Source organism: Gorilla gorilla, chromosome 22, assembly GCF_029281585.2.
Source record: "Gorilla gorilla gorilla isolate KB3781 chromosome 22, NHGRI_mGorGor1-v2.1_pri, whole genome shotgun sequence".
Classification (NCBI taxonomy): domain Eukaryota; kingdom Metazoa; phylum Chordata; class Mammalia; order Primates; family Hominidae; genus Gorilla; species Gorilla gorilla.
Window position 1 is genome coordinate 34730627 of NC_073246.2, and position 25591 is coordinate 34756217.

General features: G+C 41.4%; 1 protein-coding gene and 1 non-coding gene across 3 annotated transcripts in view; one reads left to right on the forward strand and one right to left on the reverse strand.

The window, feature by feature from the left end:
- The window catches only part of LOC101137472 (putative uncharacterized protein C21orf62-AS1), an 82290-nt gene extending 63667 nt beyond the window's left edge, over positions 1-18623 (forward strand). For both annotated transcript variants that reach the window (XM_019017884.3, XM_004062708.4), the window contains exon 5: positions 18316-18623. In XM_019017884.3, the coding sequence (XP_018873429.2) occupies positions 18316-18441 (126 nt within the window). In that variant the 3' untranslated portion in view covers positions 18442-18623. The remainder of the gene's footprint in view (positions 1-18315) is intronic.
- LOC115931885 (small nucleolar RNA SNORA70) lies at positions 8408-8542 on the reverse strand. The gene has a single exon (XR_004068309.2). It is a non-coding gene; the product is annotated as a small nucleolar RNA SNORA70 (small nucleolar RNA).
- Positions 18624-25591: the final 6968 nt, after the last annotated feature.

The following is a 25591-nucleotide window of genomic DNA, read 5'->3' on the forward strand; positions in this document are numbered from 1 at the left end:
ACTATTTCTTTGAGAGTAGAAGCCATGCTTTAGTAAGTGCTTAATAACACCCAATAAATATCTGTTGACTAGTCCATTAGTTGAAGTCTAGTCCCCTAAGCCTCCGTTTTTCCCCAGGAAACTGTCAGTCCCCAACTCTGTCGCTTGCCTTCACAAGCTAATATCCACACTACAGAAAAGGACCAAAGAGGCAGGATTGGGCCCCAGATATGGATAAATCATTGTGGCCAGATATATTTCAGGACAAAAGTGGGAACTTGGGTTCTTGGTTTTGGAGAGCTCATTGGCTATAGAGTCCTGCAAACATTTTTGTACTTAAGTGTCATTTTAAAGCTCAAGTTGGTTTCTCTACATGATATGGTCTTTTTCTCCCGACCTTGGGAAATTAGTGTTATTTTAAAAATGGTCTTAAAACATATTGATGCCCACTTGTTTTTCATAAGGAAATATGAAAAATGTTCAGACTTCACCAGTGGTTAAACAACGCAAATGGTGGCAACTTATATAATTAGCCAACCTGTTTTAAAACGAAATTTTGCTATGCTGGTGAGGTCTTGGCAAAGTGCTACATCCATATGTAGCTAGTTACAATGTAAGTTGGTTCAACCCTTTGAAAAGCAGGTAGCAATTCTGATCTAAGAACCATAAAAATGTTTATTTCTTTATTTTTGATCAAATAGTCCTAGGTTTTGGAATCTATCCTAGACAAAGCATCTAAAGGGAGTTGAATGCTCTGTGTTTGAAAATGTTCACTTTAATCTTTATTTTTAGCATTGAAAACTGGGAAACAAGCTACTAATAACTACCACTTGTCTGGCTCTGCAGCTCACAAGCAGCTGTCACATGTATCATTTCCTTTCATTTTACCGTGGCCCTGGGAAGTAGGTGCGGTTGTGACCCTTGCTTCATGGATGAAGAGACATGTTCAGAGTGGTTAAGGTACACAGATCACACTGTTGGAATAAAAGCAGAACAAAGCTGAGGTTTTCTGATTCCAGGGGCTGATCCTGCAGTATGACATCCCTTTATATCTGTGTCTGGCAACAGGGTAAATGTTAACCCAGGAACGTGAGTGTAAGTATCTAGCATTAACGTAATTATTTCGAAAGCAACATAGCAATATTAAAAAATACTAGGCTGAAAAAAAGTACAAAAAAATCACGTATTTGCTGTAATTATTACATAAAATTAGATAGCCATAATACTTAAGGACTGGAAGGGAAGGGAAGAAATGAAAGTCATTGAGAGGTTTCCTTTCATTTTAGTACCACTGCGCTTATCATTTCATGTTGCTGGGAACCATCTGGCACTCTTTGGCTCTTGAATGGAATCATAATTTTCTTAGGAAAAGTTATATATATAGAAACGCGTTGCACCGGGTTGCACTCGCTTTGAGAACACTAAATATAAAATTTCCTGGAATTATAGATTCACAGAGTCACAAAGGCCTATGAGGGAAGGACCAGTGCTGGTGACAGAGAGAGGCTGAGCCCAGCAGTCCCCAGCCCATGTTCTGGCTGTTTCATCTCAATGACACTTGGGAAGCGAACCTTGTGTGGAGCATGGAGGGGTGGGACCTCCTTGTGAGGCTGACAAAAGAGGGCTGGGCTTGCCAAATGAAATCAGGCCTTGGGAGGGTGGAGGGGCCTCCATTGTGCTCAGCGCCAGTGATTAAATGCTGGATTACAGAGGAAACATTCTTTCCATCCTCCCCAGCCCCCAACCTCGGCCCATCAGGCCCATTCACAAGGCTCCTTCCCCCAAATATTGGCCACGGTGCCTTCTATTTATCACCCTCACAGAGGACACTACAACCCACACAAAGGGGCTTCAGGAGGCTAATGTAAACCAGGTAATAGAAGAAATCAAGAGCTAACACCTCAAAAATGCCACAGGGGCTGTGGGGCAAAGGAAAAGACATATGGTGTGAAAAGCACCTCCCAGACGCTGCTCCACTCTCACACTCTGCCTGTAGTTGGCACTTGGTTATTTTCTTGTACCTTCTACTGGCCAAGCACTCATGCCTTGCTGCACATCTAGCTAGTTTTCTCTCTTTTCCAGATGAGACATGTCATGTCGGGTAGCATCATTTGCAACAGCCTGGTCATCCAGCTGACATGGATATTCGGTTCTCCTTTGTTACTAAGGCCTTGCCTTTCCAGGAGCATCCACATAGACTCTGCCAGAATGTCATCAGACTAGGCTAGTATCTTGGGCTCAGCTTAATATTCTCTCAGCCTGACATATTGGATCACAGCAGTTAGGACAGAAATTTTGAAAGGTTGGGGAGAGAGCTTTATGGGAATAGTGCCTGGAATAAATAGATACAAACATTTTAGAACTACTGCATAGACCTAGATGTTCATCAAAGTATTCATTTGCTTTTTAAAAGGAAAATATTGTGAAGTGTCTTCAAAATAGGAGGCAGTGAGTAAATACATGCTTCAGGTGGAATGAACGAGTGACTTAGGGAATCAGAACACAAACTGTCATGCCAGATTGCTTGGACTTTGTGACTTACTACCTAAGTGACCTTGAACAAGCTCAGTTTCCTTGTCTGAAAAGTGGAGATAATGGTGATGATAATGATGATAGTACTTGCCTCACAGGATTGAAAGCATTATGTAACAAGCTCTCAGATCATCATCTGTTACAGAATACATGCTGTAGGAAGTGTGAGCTACTATTATTATTATTACTTGCTTACAGCAAATAAATCCTAGAGGTGTATTAGCAGCACCAACTTTCCTACAGAGCCAAAGAATGTAGAAATGCCAGTATGGAGAGGGATAATTCTGATTATTTCTTTTTTTTTTTTTTTTTGAGACACAGTCTTGCTGTCTCCCAGGCTGGAGTGTGGTGGTGCAATCTCAGCTCACTGCAACCTCTGCCTCCTGGGTTCAAGCAATTCTACTGCCTCAGCCTCCCAAGTAGCTGGGACTACAGGCGCATGACACCATGCCCAGCTAATTTTTTGTATTATAGTAGAGATGGGGTTTCACAGCGTTGCCCAGGCTGGTCTCGAACTCCTGAGGTCAGGTAGTCTGCCCACCTCAGCCTCCCAAAATGCTGGGATTACAGGCATGAGCCACCGCACCTGGCCCTGATTCTCTTTATACTGTATGTCCTTAAGTACAATTCTTAAAGAAAATACTAGCACATAGAATTTAGAAGTTTATTAAAATGCAAAAATCATAAGAATGCAAGGATGGCTTGCTATTATGTTTATTATCATAATTTACTATATTAATAGATAATGGAAGAAAAAACCCATAATTATAGTTTTGTGACCCAAAGAGCTTTTTTTGTCAAAATTTGACAATCATTTCTTCATTTTAAAAGTTTCAATTAGGAATAGATTCTGGACACAATAAATTAACATGTAAACACATATGCACATATTAGTTGAAAAACCATCATGATGCTAAATGGCAAAATGCTAAAACCATTTTTTCCGTTATTAAAGACAATATTGATCACCATGGAAACTATTTTTTTAATACTGTTCTAGGAGTACTGGCCAGTGCAATTAGATAAGAGGAAAAAAAGCTGTAAATATGGGGAAAAATTATTTGCAGATTACATCATTATATATCTCTAAAATCCATATAAATCAATTGAAAAGCTGTTAGAAATAATATGACTAAGTACCTGGTTATAAAGTTAGTTATACAAAAATTAATAGGCTTTTTCTGTACATAAATATAATGGGATGAAATTGATCAATTTCAAGTCTGATTGGCTGGATGATTTTTTTTTTTCCTCTGCAAACCAGACCTTCTCTGCCTCTGAGCAGTGGTCTGTAACAGGATGAATTTCTGTTGGATCAGCTGAAGTGGTGGCTTGGGCAGCGAGGCAATTCTTCATCAAGACATACCTTTTTGTTGCTTCTAATTACCTGCTGGCAGGAACTAAAAGTGTGTCTCTTGTATGCATGCCATGTGTGTCAAATTAGAGTCTTTGAAGTTGTTCAAATAAAGAGGATTAGTTATAGTTGTAGGGAGATATAAAGACTAAGCCAAAAGAAGCAGAGTTTATCTGCCTTCACACTTCACCCATCTGTTAACCCGGCTGAGACACATTTTCTTGTAGCATTAGTATTTTATGCACTGTTTTTCTTGATATAGTAACAGATTTAATTAATTCTTTATGGTAATAGATCCCTTGTATCCATAAAGAAAGAACATATTCCATCATTACCTTAATATCATGTCTAATACAGAGTGGCCGTACAATTGGAAAGTTATTTCTCAGACCACTAAACTTATACATAAATGTTAAACACTGTATATTACTTTTAAGCTTACTTTTGATCTGCTATCAAACCTAAGAAGTTGTTTTATTATGATTAACTCTATATAATAGTTAATTTTTTCCTCTAAAATGTGTTTTAAAGGCTGAAGCTCTATTGGACATCATTTTTAAAGCTATGTGATTTATTCTTTTTTATTCTCCACTGTCAAATATACATATTTGAAGATATGTATGGTAATACCATTTTCAAGCACTAGCTAGTTTAAGGAGCATAGAACATGGTAAGTGATATAAAACTTCATTCACCCATAAACCCCAAACCCCTAGTACTGAATGCCCACATATATCATCCTTACTATCAGAGAAATTATGTTTATAACATATGCTGAGTTCGAGACCAGCCTGGGCAACATGGCAAAATCCCACCTCTATGAAAAAATATGAAAATCAGCCAGGTGTGGTGGCGCACCTGTAGTCCCAGCTACCTGGGGGGCTGAGATGGGAGGATAACCTGAGCCCTGGCAGGTCAAGGCTGCAGTGAGCCGTGATTGTGCCACTGCATTCCAGCCTGGGTGACAGAGTGAGACCCTGTCTCAAAAAAAACAAAAGAGACAAGCATTCAGCTTTTTGCTTCCTACATGTATGTCACCACATAAACAAAGGAAAGTGAGACTCAAGTTTACCATAAAAGAGTCCTTCACTGGAAGCAAATCCTCAACTGTTTTAGAAAAATGAGTTTATGATCATTATTATCTTGCTAAAAGGATTCTTTATTTCATCACAGGAACCTTCTACTAACCCCCTTTAGTCTAAAAAATCTCTAATTTATAAAAATTAAAAATATATAGATCAATTTGATCCTTATAGTTTATCCACCCAATAATTTTTTGGTTAATATTTGCGTGGCAGATAAATCTTTACTTCCCTTATTTCTACCTCCTGTATTGAGTGCTCAATCAACTTTTAAATAAATTATCACATGTATATATACATAATAAGATTACTTAACATTCCTATGTTGAATTTTGAATTTCTTTCATTTGTTCATTCATTCTTCCATCCAACAGATATGGATTGCAAACCTACTACATGGCAAGCATAAGTGCCCCGGGGTTATGGCAGTGAACAAAATTCTTATCCTCATACAGTTTATCTTCTGATTTGGTGGATATGAGAAACTGGTGAACTTAGGCTTAAAATCAATCAGATGCTGAGTTTGTTATTAAAAAACAGAAAAGAGAGCTCAGGTTAAGTACATGCACTAGCTAATCTAAATCTTTCTTGGAAGTAGACTTGGTACTAGTCTCTCAATTTTCAATCATTTGGGCATTCTGTGATGATTTTATTATATCCTTAATTGCATTGCAGAAATGGAAAAAAAATTATCTCTTCCAATTGCCGTTCCCATCTGATGAGTCCTTCATGGGACCAACAAGCAGCTGATTTGCCATCAGCTTTGTACCAGTGTAGGGGCTATTTTGGCAACAACATATGCTTTGGTGTCAGAGTAACTGACCTTCGAATCTTATCTCTTACTATGATATTGGGCTAGTTACTTGATTTCTCTGAGCCCATTCTTCCATCTGTTAAACAGGCATATTAATCCTGCTTTAGAGGAGTATAATTCAGATTAATGAAATAATCGGTGTATAGTACCTGGCAGGTCAGAGCTCCCCTACCCAAGGTCCCCATTTAGTGGCAGAGCCAGGATTAGATCCCACATCACCTCACTCTGGTGCCAGTCCTTGTCTCGTACCATGTTTACATTTAATAATCTCTGGTGATTTTACTCACAAGACGAGACAATAGATTTATTCATCATTTATTAAGAAGACATTGAGCTCTTTGCTGTGCTGCCTCTTTGACCTCTCTGGGCCAAAAATGAGGGAGTTGTATGAGGCTCCAGGGTCTCTTTTAACCATGCACTTCTATGACTCTATGCAGGGTGGCCAACCATCTTGATTTGCCTCAGACTCAGGGGTTTCCCTGGACAGGGACTTTCAGTACTAAAACTGGGAGAGTCAGAGAAAACTAGGATGGTTGTTCACCATAACTCCAGGATTCTTCTGCATTTGGTTTATTCCGTCAGCTTCCCTGATATACCTCTGAATACCAAAGACTGGACATAATCCTGCAAAAGAATTCAAACATCAAGTTAGCGAACAGAGCTGCAGCCATGTGGCCTCTCCACCTCTTCATTCATTCTTTCTTCTGCCTCTGCAGTTTCCTATCTGGGTGCTGTTTTGGGAAACTGTTTTTAATCATTCATTGCTATGGTTTTAGTTTTGGTAGCTAGCCAGAGAGCAGCTGATCAGCCATGTCAGCAGACTAAGGAACACTCACAGATATTTTCTTCTCTGCAAGGCTTGATGTCTCCGTTTACCTTGGGAAGAAAGCAGAATGTTCACAGTCTCACTGCCTCTAGTCTCTCTAGTGAATGTAAAGGCAAGTTCCTTCTCCCACTCCTCCTCTGCCTCTTCATTTTTATTCTCTTTCTCATTATTATTATCATTACTACCAAAAGGCAGTCACCTCTAGGGGAACAATGACCAAATGAGAACCTCTCAGAGCACAGTGTTTTGATGCTGAGCAGAGGCTGCACACCTTGCAACCGCTCCCTGGTGGGAAGACCGGCTCTGCCTGCCCCAGCTGAGATATCGCTTAACAGTGCGGGCTCTTCAGGGGCAGGGCCAGGGCCTCCTCAACATGTTTACAAGATGTGTGGCTATTAGCAACATCTTACAGCTCAGCTAATTAACGGGGAGAGTGCCTGATGAAGCCTGGCTCTAAAGAGGACCAAATTGCATCAGTGTTTGGGCTTTAAATTGATACCAAAAAATAACTTACCGCAGGTGTGTTTTGAATCGCATCTTCCCCCAGCAGGTTGGTTGGTTGTTATGCTTCAGCTACTGCAGATCCCAAGGTGGCCCGAACGCCAGGGTTACGAGTTTATTAAGGTCATTTAAGTTGGTTACATGTAGCCATTATTTTAGCTGAGTGGTTAAGATCGTACGTGGTCACTGATATGGTTTGGACCTGCGTCCCCACCAAATCTCATGTCAAATTGTAATCCCCAGTGTTGGAGGTGTGGTCTGGTGGGAGGTGATTGTTTCATGGGTGCTCATGAATTCTCATAAATGGTTTGGCACCACCGACATGATGCTGTCCTCAGAATAGTGAGTGAGTTCTGGTGAGATCTGGTTGTTTAAAAGTGTGTAGCACCATCTCCCTCTCTCTCTTGTTCCTACTCCAGCCATGTGATGTGCCTGCTTTCCACTGCCCACCATCATTGGAAGTTTTCTGAGGCCTCTGCAGAAGCTGAGCAGATGTCAGCATCATGTTTCCTGGACAGCATGCAGAACTGTGAGCTAATCAAAACTCTTTTTTTTTGTTTGAGATGGAGTCTCGCTTTGTCACCTAGGCTGGAGTGCAGTGGCATGATCTCAGCTCACTGCAACCCTGCCTCCCGGGTTCAAGCGATTCTCCTACCTCAGCCTCCTGAGTAGCTGGGATTACAGGTGTCCGCCACCACGCCTGGCTAATTTTTGTATTTTTAGTAGAGACTGGGTTTTACCATGTTGGTCAGGCTGGTCTTGAACTCTTGACCTCATGATCCACCTGCCTCCACCTCCCAAAATGCTGGGATTACAGGCGTGAACCACCGCACCCAGCCTCAAAACTCTTCTTTGTAAATTATCCATTCTCAGGTATTTCTTCCTCTTTTTTTTTGGACAGGAAGTAGGATTTATTAGTGAGTATTAAGAGGGGGCAGCACAGTGGAAGCCCTCATGAGTGCAGGGCCTGCCACTTGTCCAGAGGGCCACGACTAGGGATGTACTTGATCCCACAGCCATCTGGGATGAGCCGCTTCTCAGCCACCATGTCTTCAAATTCATCTGCATTGAACTTGGTGAAGTCTCACTTCTTTGAGGTGTGGATCTTCGGGATGGCCAGGGAACTTGAACTTGGCCCTGCGCAGGGCCTCAATCACATGCTCCTTGTTCTGCAGCTTGGTGCAGATGGACATGATAACCATGGTACAATGTGAACCCTGGCCACAGTGCCCTGGGGTTTTCCAAAGGCACCTCGCATGTCTGTTTGGAGCATACATTGGGGTAGTACAAGGTCAGAGACAAGAACATCCATCTGAAGGGCCTGTCTCCAAGGTCCCTTAGAGCAATGCATACAAGAAACAGGCTGCGTACACTACCAAGGAAGCTGCTGTTTGCAGCCATTGCACACCTGGCCCCCGTGAGGAAAGGAATTCAGTCAGCTTAATTGGTTGCAGATTGGGTATTTCTTCATAGCAATGTGAGAAAAGACTAATACAGTTGCCAACCCCCGTGAATCCTATACCAGGAGCCACCTCGTCTTGCCACAGCTAAGGATACGATCTAAGTCTTGTCTTGGATGAGCTCACTCTCCACTCTGTGGCACACATGTTTTCCTTTAAAATGCCCCTGTTATTCAAGCAGGAATGAAATATTTCTCTCACTTTTCTGATTGAAGTCTTTCCATGCTGAATTTTCTTAATCAGACCAGTAGGTGAGTTCCATTTCTTATATAATCTTCCTTTTACTAATAATCTCTTCAATAGATAATGACCTTAGCAACTGTTGACACAACTTCCTCTATTTGAAGTTTTAAAAGTTTTGTTTGGTCATGAAAAATAACTTGGAATTTTGAGGTCGCTTCTGTTGCTACTCATGGATTGAATTGTCCTGGTTACCTAGTGATTTATTGCTTTTTGCCCACTGGTAGGAAGGAGGTTCCCAATGTTGGAGGTGTGGCCTGGTGGGAGGCGATTGGCTCATGGGTGCTCATGAATTCTCATAAGTGGTTTAGCACCACCCCTTCGATGTAGTCCTCAGGATAGTGAGTGAGTTCTGGTGAGACGTGGTTGTTTAAAAGTGTGTAGCCCCTTCCCCCTCTCTCTCTTGTTCCTACTCCAACCATGTGATGTGCCTGCCTTCCACCGTGCGCCACCACTGGAAGTTTTCTGAGGCCTCTGCAGAAGCCTAGACATGGTAGAACCCATGTCTGTTTTATGAAGGGTAAAATAGCACCCCTATGATACTGTATCATGCTGCCAGAGTTTAATAAATTGGGGTAAAAACCAGTATTTCCCAACTCTCAAGGGAAAAGGCTGTGTTATTTGTGAAGTATTATCAGTAGGATGATTTTACCAAGGCATCTTGGTTCATTCTCAGTGTTGAGGAGATTTCTATATCCACTGGGAAGCTGACCAGGCATCATCTAAGATCCTTTTCGGGGTAGAGAACATGCCAGCACCAGTGGCTACTCTTGGACAGAAGGGGAAGGTTGGTAAAAGAGTCAGCTGACAAGACTTTCACTTTTATTTTTATCCCCTTCAGTAGATTTTGAAAAATGAAGGTCATGTCTTGCTGTTGAATAATAATAATAATAATAATAATAATAATAATGTCTTTTATTTAATTTTAATTTTAATTTTAATTTTTGAGACAGTCTCACTCTGTCACCCAGGCTGAAGTGCAGTGGTGCCATCTCAGCTCACTGCAACCTCTGCCTCCTGGGTTCAAGCAATTCTGGTGCCTCAGCCTCCCAAGTAGCTGGGATTACAGCCACCATGCCTGGCTAATTTTTTTTATTTTAGCAAGAATGGGTTTCACCACGTTGCCCAGGGTGATCTTGAACTCCTGAGCTTAAGTGATCCTTCCGCCTTGGCCTCCCAAAGTGCTGGGATTACAGGGGTGAGCCACTGCGCCCAGCCAATAATAATATCTTTTTTCAGGCTGTGATTCAAATGTTCCCTTAGTTCTCTTAGTTGTGTTTACCTCTGAGCAGACATAAAAGGGGGCTGTGGACTTAGGGCTGCCCCCCAGGAATGGTGGCAACTCTGTGGTCAGAAGTGACAAAGGGTCACATACAAACCAGAAGGTGGGAGGTGACCCATGCAATCTCCAACCCTGCGCCAAGGCTGGTCAAGCCCTCTTATTTTGGGGGCACTTTGAGGGGAGGGTGGGATAAGAGTTGCAGTTACAAGAGAGGAATATGGCTCAGGTTACCTGCTACCTATGATATGACATCATTCCTTTCATGCTGAGCTCACAGGGGCGCTGTGAGGTTTGCTATTCACTAATCACACGTTGGCTAATCCATCACATTCATGGAGCAAAGGTCAGCCACATACATGCAAAATAGCAACCAAACATCGCTCCTAATATTGCCTAATGACTTTCTCTTGAAAGTCAGACTTGGGCTGGCCTCACCTTCCAGTATCATCTAGCTGGTGCATCAAAAACTACGAGGGTTCTACCGGAACCACCAGAGGCTGACACAGCTGCCCTTCACCGGCTCCTCTGCGAAGCTCTGTCCTCTGTCTCTCCTGAGAACATCCTCTCCCCCTCCAGCAGGTCTTTTAGCCACATGTCTTTATTCTTGCCTTGATTCTAAAACCATCCCCAGTCTGCTTTTGCCTAATAGAGAGGGAGAAAAGTCTATTGCTTTCTTTTCTTTTATTCCTACTCCCCCCGGCTTTTTTTGAGTCAGGATCTTGCTTTGTCACCCAGGCTGAAGTGCAGTGAAGCAATCACAGCTCACTCACTGCAGCCTTGAACTCCTGGACATAGCCATCCTCTCATGTCAGCCTTCCAAGTAGCTAGGACTACAGATACATGCCACTATACCCAGCTAAGTTTTTATTAAACATTTTTTATAGAGACAGGGTCTAGTCTCAAGCTGGTCTCAAGCTCACTGTAGCTTCAAACTCCTGGCCTCTAGCCATCCTTCCACCTCAGCCTCCCAAAGTTCTGGGACTATAGGCGTGAGCCTGTGTATCCCCTGGAAAGTCAATTTCTAAGAGCTCAGCATCTATCCAGGTGGAAGAGGTGAACATAGGCATCTCTCCTCTGTGATCACTGCCACTGCAATGGAAGAACAGGAAAAGATGGCAGTTGATTTCTGTCCTTTCATCATGAGTCCATCTACTCTCCTTCCCATCTCACATCCTGGACTTGCTTCCGACGACAACGTTATCAAGTCTGCAATTAAAAGCAACCACTTTTATGAGTCATTGTTTTGCGAAAGCAAATACCCTCAATATGTTGATTTAGAAGGTTTCAGGGGAGCCACCATGAGGCCACTTGTGCAATGCCAGGCTAACTACTTTTGAAAGAGGACCATATGCTGCCTTTACAACATCCCTTTGGTGTTTAATTTGATGAAACAATGTGCCACAATCAGCTGTGAGGACAGCAGCCGTGATTGATGGAGACTGACTCACGTGGTCTGACTCTGATTTCAATATCACCGCGCTAATCCCATTATTCGCTTGAGTTGGCTTGTTTTGGGCTACCTTAAAAAAAGTTATTTCTTTAATGGTCAAATTGCCGTGAGGTCTGGAACATTTAATGTATCATAAAACTCATTAAATAACCAGCCTGCAGCCCACACCACTGGGTAGTGTGCTAGCATATGGGAGATCCAAGCTGAAGACTTCCGCATTCATTTCAATGCCACCCAGCCAAAGCCTCAAGGGACAAGTCTGGAGTGTGTGTTCTAAGCCAGCATTCCTCCAACTTTCATGGACGCACGAATCATCGGAGTGCTTTACGAAAGTGCAGATTCTGATTCAGCAGTTGTGGGGCGAGGCCTGAGATTCTGCATTGCTGACAAGTTGATGTCCATTCTTCTGGTCCAAGGCCCACACTTTGAACACTAGTGAACATTCACTAGAGGGTCTTGTGAATATCCATTGACAGCAGCTAACACTTATGAACCACATGACTGTGCTGTAAGTACTGTATGTGTGTGTTATATGTGTCTGCTTATTTAATCTTTACTTTTAACCTCATGAGGGAGATATTATTATCACCTCCATCTTCTAGATGAAGAATTAAATAATTGAATACCTAAGTGAATAAACTAAATAACTGAGGCCACACAGCTTGGTTCAGTACTTTTTGCCTTTTAGGCATGTTTATGAATCTGTGAGATCTATTTTTAGAAGTTAATTACCAAGTCTACTTTTTTTCCAGTTAAATGCCTAGGTCGTGGTTATTGTTGTTTTGTTACTTATGAAGTAAAATAAGCAGAATAAAACCCAAAAAAACAAAATAACCTATTTGTTATTTTAAATCTTTTAAAATATAACATCAACAATACCTTTTTCACATTAAAAAATCTATTGATTTGAGAAAACTGTACTTAAACCATGGCCCCATGGTGAACGAATGGTGAGCGGGAATAAAATAAAATTCAAAACCATGTCCTCTGACTGCACAGCCTCTTTGTTTTTTGTTTTCGTTTTTTTCCAACCCCATCATTACATTCCTTTCACATAGGACTCAGTGCCCTGGCCCCATTTTTAGTTAGAGAACGGTGGCTCTTGTATAGATCTGCCATGGGCTTGTACTGGGTAAAATGATGAAATTCATCTTGGGGGCTTTAGACGTCTCTTTCTGGATCCCTTTCTCTAAAAGATAATATTTACCACGGCAGGATGCTGCTAATACTGAATCAAAGCAATATGTAGCCAAGCCGTGAGCAGCTAATATCCTAACCTGAGCCCTGCCTGGAAGTGGCAGCCGTGTTAGCCTCTCTGTTGCTTTATGTTGAATGGGTGCTCGGGGTGAAGGGACTCTGACAGCCTTCCCAGAAAGGGAGATGGCAAAAGAGAAAACAAACACCTTCTAGAGGTTTCTGGGGAACTTAGGGAATCCTAGAAAACCTGTGTAAGGTAACGCAAGTACGTTTCTCCTCCCATCTGTTTTAATTGGCATTCCCACTCACCATTCATTTCACCCTGGGGCCATGGTTTAAGTACAGTTTTCTCAAATCAATAGATTTTTTAATGTGATTTTTTTTTTTTTCTTTGATACGGAGTCTCGCTCTGTCCCCCAGGCTGGAGTGCTATGGCGCAATCTTGGCTCACTGCAATCTCTGCCTCCCGGGTACATGCCATTCTCCTGCCTCAGCCTCCCGAGTAGCTTGGATTACAGGTGCCTGCCACCACGCCCGGCTAATTTTTTGTATTTTTAGTAGAGACAAGGTTTCACCGTGTTAGCCAGGATGGTCTCGATCTCCTGACCTCGTGATCTGCTCGTCTCGGCCTCCCAAAGTGCTGGGATTACAGGCATTAGCCACCACGCCCGGCCAAAAATGTATTTTTGATGTTATATTTTAGAAGATTTAAAATAACAAATAGGTTATTTTGTTTTTTGGGTTTTTTTTCTGCTTATTTTACTTTATAAGTAACAAAACAACAATAACCACAACCTAGGCATTTAACTGGAAAAAAGGTAGACTTGGTAATTAACTTCTAAAAATAGATCTCACAGATTCATAAACATGCCTAAAAGGCAAAAAGTACTGAACCAATGTTACTTCAGAAAACTCACTGAACCCACACAAATGCCCCATTTTGTACAGATAAAATAAGAGTTACGTGTCAAAAGATAAACCAGGTTACAGCATTACAACCTTTCCTTTAGAAGGAATGTGCTGAAGGGGAAGAACATTACTAGACTGGTGATTAGGAGGCCTGAGATTTAACCCCATGTTAATTTGAACCTCAGCTTCCTCATCTGTAAGATGAGGGAGACTGACATCCAGACCTGACGTTAGATGAATTAAGCCTCACTGGGGGATGCAACACCAACCTGAGGTTTACTGATCGGGTAGCTCATTCAGCCACAACCATCACCCTCTGTTTTCCACTGGGCTTTTAGATACATCATAAAACACTAGGATTTTTCTGCTTCAGCCAATTGCAATTGCTCAGAAACCTCATAAGAATATATATTCCTTTTTTTATTTTTATTTTTTGAGACAGGGTTCCCCAGGCTGGAATGCAGTGGCACAATCATGGCTCACTGCAGCCTCAACCTCCCCAGGCTCAGCTGATCCTCCCACCTCAGCTTCCCAAGTAGCTTGGAGTACAGGTACTTACCACCATGCCCAGCTACTCTTTCTATTTTTTGTAGAGATGGGGGTTCACCATGTTGCCCAGAATGGACTCAAACTCCTCGGCTCAAGGGATTGCCTGCGTCAGCCTCCCATAGTGCTGGGATAACAGGCATGAGCCACCATGCCTGTCTGCTATTTATTCTTATATATATATACATATATATATATATGAAATATTTACATATATTTGTTTGCTGGACTAGGCATTGTGTAACACATAAATTATCCATTACAATAACAGCATGAGATGCTGTTCTTTCCATTTTACAGATGGGATGGGGAAGCTCAAAGAGGTTAAGAGACCTGCCCATGGTCACTGGGTGACTGAGGCTTTACCACCATGAAAATCTTTCCATGTAGGTCAACGGCATTTCCTTCTGTAGAGACCTGTGCGCCATGCCCATCCCTTCCTGCTAATGATGCAGCTTGCTTGCTTGCTTGCTTGCTTTAGCCTCAGCTCTTTTTTAGAGCAAGAAGGCTTTGTATTTTAGCCTATAGTGTGCTATTAACAATGCTTTCCATCAGCAGCCTTTGTTTCTCATAAGGAGTAAGACAATAAGCAGCCCTAAGTATTTATTCATTTCTCTTCAACTCTTGCATGGAACTTAGGTCAGCTTTAGTCTTACTCCCCTCTGCGTTCTTTGTAATCTTGTGGATTGTATGGAGAAGTCTGCCCCAAACAGATGACCTGATTACTGAAACCCCCGCATTTTCTCTGGTTTTCCATTGTAAGGGAATCACTGCACTGTAAAATCCATAGGAAAATGCCATTTCTCTAAGCATATTTCTCCAAAAAGTTTTCACCAAACATATGCATTTTCTTAACCTGAAGTTCTTCATCAGTCCTGGCCTCTGTCTTTAAAACGCCCAAAATGTGATGATGTAGGAAAAAAAATTTAGGGTCGATGGGAAAGGAATGGATTTTAGAGGAAGATGTTCGCAAAGTTCTGGGAGTGGTAAGGAGAAATGGGAAATGGAGAGAGACCACTCGGGTCTGTTCTGTGTGCAGCCATAGTATTGTTTGCTATTGAGTTGTTTGTGACTTTCTCTCCCATTCCCATCCTCAGATTTAAATGACCAATTTTGGCATAAGGACTCACAGGTGCAGAACATTCTATAGGCTTGGACGACTTCATAAAAAATGATTCAATCATATCTGGGACGAAGGCTGTCCCACTTATTCTCTCTAGCAGCCTAATGCTCTTGCTTTATTCAGATTTCCAATAGCAACTGTCATTGACTTTGTACACTTATGCATTGCATTAAGATTGTACTTATTGTTTGGAACTCTTAATGCTGCAAATACCCGTGGAAGACTTAGACGCTGATAAGAGAAAAGGTTGTAAGGAATGTTTGAATTAACTCATAACTGCTACTTGCAAAGTTTCCAAAAGGTCTGATTTTTAAAAATTGTCTTTAGCATATGTAGAAAGATGTGATTATGAACTCACTGAAATATGGCTATCCTGGGAATATATTTTATAAAGAAGAAAAGAGTTCTTAATTCAAAGACACTGGGTCATGTTGAAGTTGAAAAAATTCTTGTCTATTACCTTTTTTCATTTGTGTTCCCTAGAATTCAATAAAAATATATGCTATCACTCCTGTCCCTGTCAACTGCTCTGCCTCAGTTATAATATAGCAGAGAGTCATTTAACCTAACCCAGACTAAAAATTATCACCACATCGAGAAATCACCTGGTAAAAGTATTTACTTTCTTTCCTATAAAGCATTCTTTCTCAGTGATTTTTGCATTAGTTTACTTTAGTCACAAAATGATGCAAACCAACAAGGAAAACTAAAATGGTTTTTATCTAATGTACATATAATTGCCTATGAAAAAGTTTCAGAAATCTCAATTACCCACTGTATTATTGTAACCTGTTTTAAGCAACAGGTACTAAAATGAATAGAAATGAATATTTTTGATCACTCTCCTTCCCCCTCTGCTCCCTATCATTTAAAATCACATGTCTTACATTAATTCCATTAGATTTTCAGCTGCTTTTCGAGAAGCAGGGTGTCCGAGCACAACAAAATGTTTCCTGCCAAACAATGGTTCTGCTTAATTTGATGCCTTACCCAGAAACCCAACAATATTGCATGAGACCATTACACACTATTTTATCCTTTTCTTCTCTTTTTTTAATGTTTCACTTGCAGGAGCAGGGAGGGGAGGGGGAAAGCCTAAAACAAACTAATTTTTGGTCATTTTATTCCTTTAGCAAACAGTTTGAAGGCTAACCAATTTGTACTTACAAATCTGGGGCATTAGCAGACGGGGACCCTAAATCCTCATGCATGCAAGCAGTAACTGTTTGTATGCCAAGCTGTTTGTAAGCCTGATTTGACAGGAGAGAGCTATTCATTCTTTTGTCAACTGTCAGTCTAAAAACGTTAACCTGCCTGGGTCCCGGGGTATGGGAGCGCTAAATCTTCCGTCCTACCACTGTATAATGAACAGACTGTTTCATTAGTGGGACAATTCACTCGACAAATCCAGCCCAAACAACTTATTTCACAATTTGTGAGCAGAATTAAATTTCGGGGGAGTCGCAAGAGGGGGGCGGGAGGGGAGGAGGGGGAGTAGGTGAGCGGCACACAATATACTGAGGGATCAATGTGTTGGGATAAGTGTTCCAGGCAATTTTGCTGGCAGTTGTGGGCTGAGGCTTGCAGGGCCACCGCATGCAGATCAGCGGATTAGGGGGACCGCAGCATTAGGTCAAGTGTCTCGAGGGGAGCTGATAAACACCCCAAACCTGACAACAGATTTTCCTTTCTTCCTGCACCACTTGTTAAGTGTCAGAGCAAATCTTTTGAATGGCAGTGGAGTTTACTTAGAGGCCCTTTCTTCAAGAAGACACTCTATCCATTTTCTGAAGCCCATTCCAGGCTGCCTCAGGAATAAATTTGCCCCACATCTCACACACACAAAAAAACGTCTTTTTCCTCCACATCTTGACTATGAGCCTTTGTCTCAAGGTGTGTGAACCAGAACAAAAATCCACATCAAGAGCCCCTAAGGTTTCAGAGCCTCTGGATTTAGCTTTAATACAAATTAAACACTTTGAAGATTACACAAATACTTTTTTTTTTTGGTCACAGAAAAGTCTTATTTTAAACATTACCAATGTATGGATTCTGTTAAACGGAGAAATTTTAAGCAGCAAAGGGTCATAGAATGACTAGATCTTAACAATATCCTATATGTACATTGCTGTTAATTCAAACAGAGTAAATAGCCAGCATGCTATATTTCTTTCAATTTAAGAATCCCAAACAGGAGAAGCCAGCCATGCTTATTGTATTAAGTTGTATCTCTGTGTTAACTCAAAGTACATGATAGAAAATCTGTGTTGCAACATTAAAAATTTGCTTACTAGTTTTGAGCAGAGAAGTTTGTTTTCACTTTGAGATGTTCTAAAATGTTTAAATAGCCTCAAATGTTTGAGGGCTTTTTGTTGCAGCTTGGTTTTGCATTATGGTTTTGTTTTTTATTTCTTTTGGCTGTTTAATTTTTGATTTGGTATGGTGTGCAAATCTAATGTGAGGTTTTCAAGTGACCGCTGTTAAAAGGATCAAGTAGGAAAGTCCTCTGAATATTAGCATGTCATTTTCCCAGACATTTGCACTGGAGCCATTTTGGGCAAACGGTTTGAAGATATTTTCCTTTTAATAAGTATTTTCTATCAAATAGAGTCTTATGGAAGAGAAAAGAAGTGTTTTGGCTATATTTTTACAATACTTTTTTGAATTTAGGTAGTGGAAAATATGTTACTGAAGTACTGAACAATATTTCTGTGCTGGACCAACACTATGATAATTATTTCAATATTATTGATTTCTATTGTGAACTCCACCTACTCTATAGAGAATATTTAATCAGGCAAACTAGTACTTATGCCAAAAATGCTTCTTATTCTCCCTCTTCCGCTAGAAAATTTTGCAGGATTAGAGCTATTGTACTATCTAGTAGTTACATCTTTGGTGCCTGAGGATCTCAACACTAAATGGAACCATTACAGGACATTCTACACTCACTCTATACGCCGGATTCCTGTTATATGAAGAGATTCATTATTCTTTACCTCATTTTCACCATTTTTTAGGAAAGAAAAATGTCCTGTATTTCACTGTGCTGGATGCAACTGCCAATCAAGATAGTCTGCAGCCTACTTGTGGACCTTAATGATTTCACATGTTCTGTGGAAGAATTTCTCCCCCACCTCCAATGACTATGGAATTCCTTGGGAAAGTTAGCTTGGTATTTACTTTTCCCCAGCAGGTCCCAAGCTGACCAAAAAAATAAATAAAAATAAAAAATAAAATCAACAACAACAACAACAACAAAAACACAAAACAACAATCACTTAGCCAGGCTGTTTCAATGGCCCAATAAGTTCCATGATAGCAAGAATTCTATGAATAATAATGGGACATGGAATCCCATGCAGCCTCGCGGAGAGCTCAGCCAAATCACCCGGAAATTCTGCTTCATCACAGCCCTTTCTCTTGCCATAAAACTGCTTGGGCTCTGTCTTTGCTTCCACATCATTTAAGCCTTTCTGCCCACCCTCCAGCAATTCCATCCCTGGGGCCTCCGCCCGTCACTATGCTGGGACTCCCCAGGGCTTCTCAAGAGGCTCAGTCAGCTCCATCCTAGAGGCCTCTTCACAGCACCAGATGAAGTCCACACCTCCTTTTGTAGGACGTTCAAGCAACACAGGCCAGAGTAAGGATCAAAGTAAAAGTCATCCTAAATTCACCACTGAGAGATACCACTGCCGGTAAACAGGAGACTGCTTTTTCGGATGTCTATGCACTTATACATCTTGCCCAGTAACAATGGTACTATATCATACATACCATTTTCTTTTATTTTATTTGTATAAATTTATGAGGTGCAAGTGGAATTTTGTTGTACAGACAGATTGTGTAGTGGTGAAGTCAAGGCTTTTAGTGTGTCCATCATGCAAATGAGGAATATTGTAGCCATTAATTAATTTCTCATCATCCACCCCCTCCCATCCATACATACCATTTTATAAATAGCTTGTTTTAGCCAACAATATGTCATGAAGTTTTTTTTTTCATTTCACTAACTCTATATCTTCATATTCCTTTTTCTTTTTTTTTGAGATGGAGTTTTGCTCTTGTTGCCCAGGCTGGAGTGCAATAGCACAATCTCGGCTCACTGCAACCTCTGTCTCCAGGGTTCAAGTGATTCTCCTGCCTCAGCTTCCTGAGTAGCTGGGATTACAGGCACGTGCCACCATGACCAGCTAATTTTTTGTATTTTTAGTAGAGACAGGGTTTCATCATGTTGGCTAGGCTGGTCTTGAACTCCTGATGTCAGGTGATCCACCTGTCTCAGCCTCCCAAAGTGCCGGGATTGCAGGTGTGAGCCACCGCACCTGGCCCATATTCCTTTTTAAAGACAGCATCAGAGTTCATCATATAGATATTCTTTAATTATATAATTAATCCCTTTTGTGGGCCATTTGTGGGGGTGCTCATTTTTTTCTTATTAGAAAGAAAGCTGAAATCAATGTCTTGTACAAATACCTTTTGTGTACTTCTCTGGTTAGCTCTTTAAGATAAAGACTTAAAAGAGGCATTGTTAGGTCAAAGGATATATATATTTTCACATATGTAGTTAAGCTGACCTCTGGAAATTTATCATATTATGCAAATCCTGTCAGCTGCTTTTCAGGGGCAGGAACGCAGTGGGGCAGGGAGGCCATATTTACTTGTGACACAGGATTTTTCTTGGCCACTTTGCCAACTGGGGACTTCCATGGCCAGTGACCCCCTCCCTGCCCAGACCTTGCTTAGCCTGGCCTGCCTCTGGAGGCGCCCTGCCCACTTGGCCCACCAGTGTTATAGCTTGTACCCAAGTTTGGTGATTCCTAAGCTCTTGTGTCATGTCCAAGCAGAAAGAGGATATGCTGCTGACAATTGAAGGGTGAGGATGGATGGAGATGAATTTTATTGAGCGATGGAACAGCTCTCAGTGGAGAGGGAACATGGGGGGGGGTGGTCCCCCACCCCCACACTCAGGTGGTTTCTCTCTCCCAGTGTGGCTGAGTCAGGGACTTTTATGGGCTCAGAATAGGGGAGTGTGTGCTGTTTGGTTTGTGAGTATGCAAAGAAAGGCTAAAGCAAAGGCACCACTAAAGGTGGGCACAGCAGTGTAGAAAACCAATTAGAAAAAGGTAAGTATATGTAAAATAGGTGAGGGGTGGGGACGAATCAGAGGAAAGTGTGCCAAATGGGAAGACAGGTTCTCAATCCAATCTGTGGATTTGACTTGTAGCTTGGCTTTCAGGCTTTAAACTGTCTTTAGCTTGAAGGTCAGGTTTCACCGGGGACCTGCCCATATCTGCCTAGGTATTTGTCTGCCTCCTGCCGCTATCAATTCCCCCCTCTGAAGAGGTACCTCTAACTGTCATTAGGATAAGAACGGTGACCGATCTTAACTGCTTCATGCTGACAGGAGGTGCCATTTTGGGAAAATGGCAGTCAGTTCTCCCTCAGAGGCCTCTCTAAGGGTCCCTGACAAAAGGGAGCCATTGTCTGAGGCTCCAGTTGCATGACCATTTGCAGTTTGATGGCCTGAAGGTGAAAAGAGACAAGCCAGGTTATTAGAAGACATGTATCAAAATGAAACAAGGGGGTAAGGACAGCTCAAAAATCCTGAGGTTGCCAACATGCCCAGATAACTGATGGCTATAGTTATGCCTGCTAAGATTTGAGTGCATGGAGCTTGGCTTTGGTTAGCTCCCTTGGTCTTATTTTCCCAAACAAAGAAACCTTGGGGTTATGGGCACCCTATTTACTCCTATCACCTGGCAGGATTTGCAGGATAATTGCTCAGAACTAGAATATTGATCCAGATTTTTACATTACCCAGTCCTTCTGTTTCTTCTGAGCTGCAGCTGGAGATCACTGGTTGGTTCACAGGAATAAGCAGGGTTAGTCTAAAATGCAGACAAAAACTTAAAAACAATGAGACTAGAATTTAATGTCAAGTGTACGATAAGTTTTGAAACATATTTTTTCTCTCTCCAGTCCTCATTTTTGTTAAAAACAAATCATGATAGGACTGAGTTGTTTGCAAAATAAACTTTCATCTTATACATGGATTAATTATCTGCATAAAGTGCAGGAAGAATAATTATTTTCACATAGGCTTTTCTAAGTTGGCTTTGATGAAACTCTGTTCCAGAAGTAATCTTGGATAAAACTTTTCAAAGCTGAGCTCAGCCATGGGTTTATACCCTCAAATACCTATGATTTGGGTAAATTCCTCTCTTCCTGAGGTTCTAAGAAAGCTTGGGGCTGCTGGGCCTGTTAGAAAGTAACATTCTTTACTCACCACAGGTTACGAACCCTGTAAAGGAACTGTGTAGACAAGGTGTGAGGCCAGCTTTCCAAAGGGGCTTTTATTGGTTCTGCAAGTCAAGCTTGATTCCCTAAAGGAAAGTACATCATTCCAGTCAAAGCCTTGGCAGAACAACCAGTTTCTCCAATTGAATATTGCTGCAAAAGAAAATGGATTCTTATTGCACTGGTGCAAATAACTATATTGCCGTAAGTTAAGGATACTCACAAATAGTTTCCAAATTCTAGAGAAACCAGGCAGAGAGAAACAAATATCCTCCAAATTTTGTTCATAGGAGTATACCTTACTCAATTGTTAAAAGTTGTAGATAGCTCAAAAGATTCCTTGACTCTGAAAAACAAAACAAGGATCAGCAATGTTTTAAGCAAAATTTTGAAAACATTACTTCAGTTTTCTATTGATTCAGTCCAATCAGTTAACTCTTGTTCTGCTTGATATTCATGAACATTTCAGCTCTTCATGAGTCCTGAACGTTTTTCCTTTATTCCAATGTCACAATCTCCAAAGATATCAGGAACCTGCATTTAAGAGCACCTGTCAAAGTTCTATAGCTGATTATCAAGCATCTTTTGAAAAGGAACAATACAAGACAACCATTATCTGTGAATGACAAAATGTTCAGGCTAGTTACAGTTAAAAACTTGATTGACAGAGAAATTTGGCTACTTGTATGGTTTACAATAACTTAACATAACAACCTTAATTATGATTGATAACATATACTCAGACATTAGAATTTTAGAAATCCTATACAATTTTGGAACATACATTAATATTATTCACCAAAATAGAACCTGAAAATTAAATGTTATTTTTATTTTGGCAATCCCATGTAACTAAACATGTCAAATAATCCTGTTTACCTCTCTTTTGGATGTTCCAGGGGCCCTCTGTAGCATCCAAAAGTTAGGGGTTAGAAAAGACAACCTTGAAGCTGAAGTTTGATTTTTGGGGAAGCCTACAAACATGTTAAAGGTTTAAAACATTTGATATTATGCAATAGAATTCCAGGTTACCACAAGTCATTTATTTAGCCAAAATGATGATTTAAACGTTTTTAAAAAGGCGAAAACCTTTACATATTAAGAGGGAAGACTTAGCTTTCCAAACAATCTGTCTTGTCTTCCTCCCTCCTTTTTTTGAAACCTTATAGATAATTCTATCCAATCTTAACCAGTTTGACCATGAGGTGAGGTTCCTATAAACCTTTTATAACCCTTTACAAATTTTTGTTAAAGAGCAGATCAATGCATTAAGAAAACCCTGTTATGCTTTAATTCCAATGCTTGATTTACGGAAAAACCAAATCATACCCTTTTGAATTTAGTTGATCTCACATGAAGTTTCTTTTACAAGATTAATTTTTACCAACCTTTCACAACTTCTTTAAACCTTTAGCTTTATCTTATCTGATTTAAAACAATTCTTTAACCCTCTAAACTAGGCAAAAATTTACATTCCCATGCCTTCTTATAATCTTTTACCCAAAATATATTTTACTTTCTTTACACACCTTGCATGTAAATCTATTTTTAGTAGTCCCAGTTACGTGTTATAATGGTAACTCTTAGCAATTTTTAATTTTAGTGTAAAACCTGGTAAGCTGTTTTAATTATGTACTAGGTGCAGCTAAGATCTGACTCTTTCCAGTATAGTAAGAGGTATAGTTAACTCCACATGTCCCAAGGCCTTACCAAACTGTAAAGCAGACAAGCTGAACAGTTTTCAAAATCCAAAGAAGCAGTTTATGATCTTAGAGCGTTTAGCAAACCTAATATCTGAACATAATTTAGACCATATGTTTACATTTTGAAGACATTTGTATTTTACCAATAATCTTTAAAACTGTTTTTATTTCTCAAAGATTAAAGTCATGTGAACTAAATGGCATTACAGCTTTTATTTTTCCTTTAAAATTTTTGATCTAAGCCTTTATTTTCTTTAAGCCAATTAATTAGAGCTCCTTTTTATACAGACAGACAGAAGAAGATCCAGTAGTTGTAAGATTTTTCATCTGCCAGTTTTTTAATTTGATTACTGGCCTCAGGGTGGAGCCCTTCAAGAGCAGAGCTAGGAAAGCATGCAGTTTCTAGGGCTAATAAACAGGCATAGCAGGAAGACAAATACAGATTTTGAGAGGGTTCTATCCACTTTTAATTCCTGGTGTTCCATGAGGAAAACACAGGTTTTTGCCCAAAATGGGGTCCTTGGCACCTTTTCTGTTTTTCCCAAGCCATCCCAGGCTATCAGAAGTTGTCTTAGGGCCTCTCATGTGTGCATTAAGGGTGGCAAGACAGGCTCGGTGGCTCACGCCTGTAATCCCAGCACTTTCGGAGGCTGAGGTGGGCGGATCACAAGGTCAGGAGATCGAGACCATCCTGGCTAACATGGTGAAGCCCCATCTCTACTAAAAATACAAAAAATTAGCCAGGCATGGTGGCAGGCGCCTGTAGTCTCAGCTACTCGGGAGGCTGAGGCAGTAGAATGGCATGAACCCAGAAGGCAGAGCTTGCAGTGAGCCAAGATTGCGCCACTGCACTCCAGCCTGGGCAACAAAGCAAGACTCTGTCTCAAGAAAAAAACAAACAACAACAACAACAAAAGAGTGGCAAGACAAAATGGAGAAAAATAATTCAGGTGACTGAGAAGAAAGAAAACTTTTTCCAGCAAAACAAGATCCAAGAAGAGAAAAAAAAAGCATAAAGGCCTTTCAAATATACATATAGCTTGGATATCCACTTTTAATTAAGGTGACTTTTAACTGTAGCACTCTTAAAAAAATTCTTTTAATTCCCTTATTACCCAACTTTAGCCATGCCAAGCAGCTGATATTTCTGAATTTTGAACTTTACCAAAATTAACCTCACAGGTGAAACCAACAAACCTCAACTAAGGTTGATTTAATCACAAGTGTACAAGGCATTTTCAGAGGTGGTAGGCACTTTTTACAAAATCTAAAATCTTTAAAGGTAGCTCAGAGAAAATGTTATGGGATCATTGAGGTGCCGCTTTTCTGGCCAGAAACCTCTGTGCAGAAACCCGCAGTGGGGCGGGCAGCTCCAGGTGTCTGCACAGGTGCTGGCTGTCTGCAAGGCTGTGGCTGGACCAGGCACACCACAAGTAGCTTCCAGAGATGGCACTGGGGAACATGGTGGCACCCAGAAGCTTGAACATGCCAGAAATCACAGGGCCCCAAGGAGGGAGTCATAGTCCTGGCTGAGGGAGCTCCCTGGTCTTGGCTCCCTGAAAGGTTGCAGCTCTTTTCTCCATCTCTTCACCTGTAATGTGGCAAGCAAAGGGCATGTCTCAACCCTGTTTGTGTTACAGCTCTTTTAGCCTCACCATTTGGCAGGTCCCAAGTCTTGTCCTGCGACCAGGAAGAATAGGTATGCTGACAAGTGGAGGGCGAGCAAGAAGAAGAGGAGCTTTATTGAGTAATAGAACAGCTCAGAGGAGACCCTCAGTTTGTAACTCCTTTCCACAGCCAGGGTGTCCTGATGAATGTTCAGCTCCTAGCAGAGAGGGTAGCTCCTCTCTACAGCTGGTCATCCTGTCATCTGCTCTGCTCTGGTTGAGCATGAGGCTTTTATGGGCCTCAGTGGGGAGAAAGTGTATATCAATTGGTCCATGGGTGGCCATGGGGGGCACCTGGAAAGGGCACCACAAATTCCCACTTTGGTCTGCAGTTCTGGCAGCCTCGCCCCCAGCCATCAGGCCCTCCCTGGCCTGAGGTGGGGCCTCACCAGGGACCCACCTCCTTCTGCCCAGGAGCCTGTCTGCCCCCCTGCCACTGTCCATGGTGCCCAGGCTACTTGTGACAAGTAGCACCTGCAGACCAGCGCCGAGCTGCCCTCAGTGCCCCTCTCAGCTTCCCCACCATGCTTGTCAGTGCCCAATGTCCAGAGGGGGCTGAGGCAGCAGGGGGCTGGTGTTTCTGGTGTGCCAGTACTGCCCCGAGTGTGCGCGTACCTGGCTGGGCT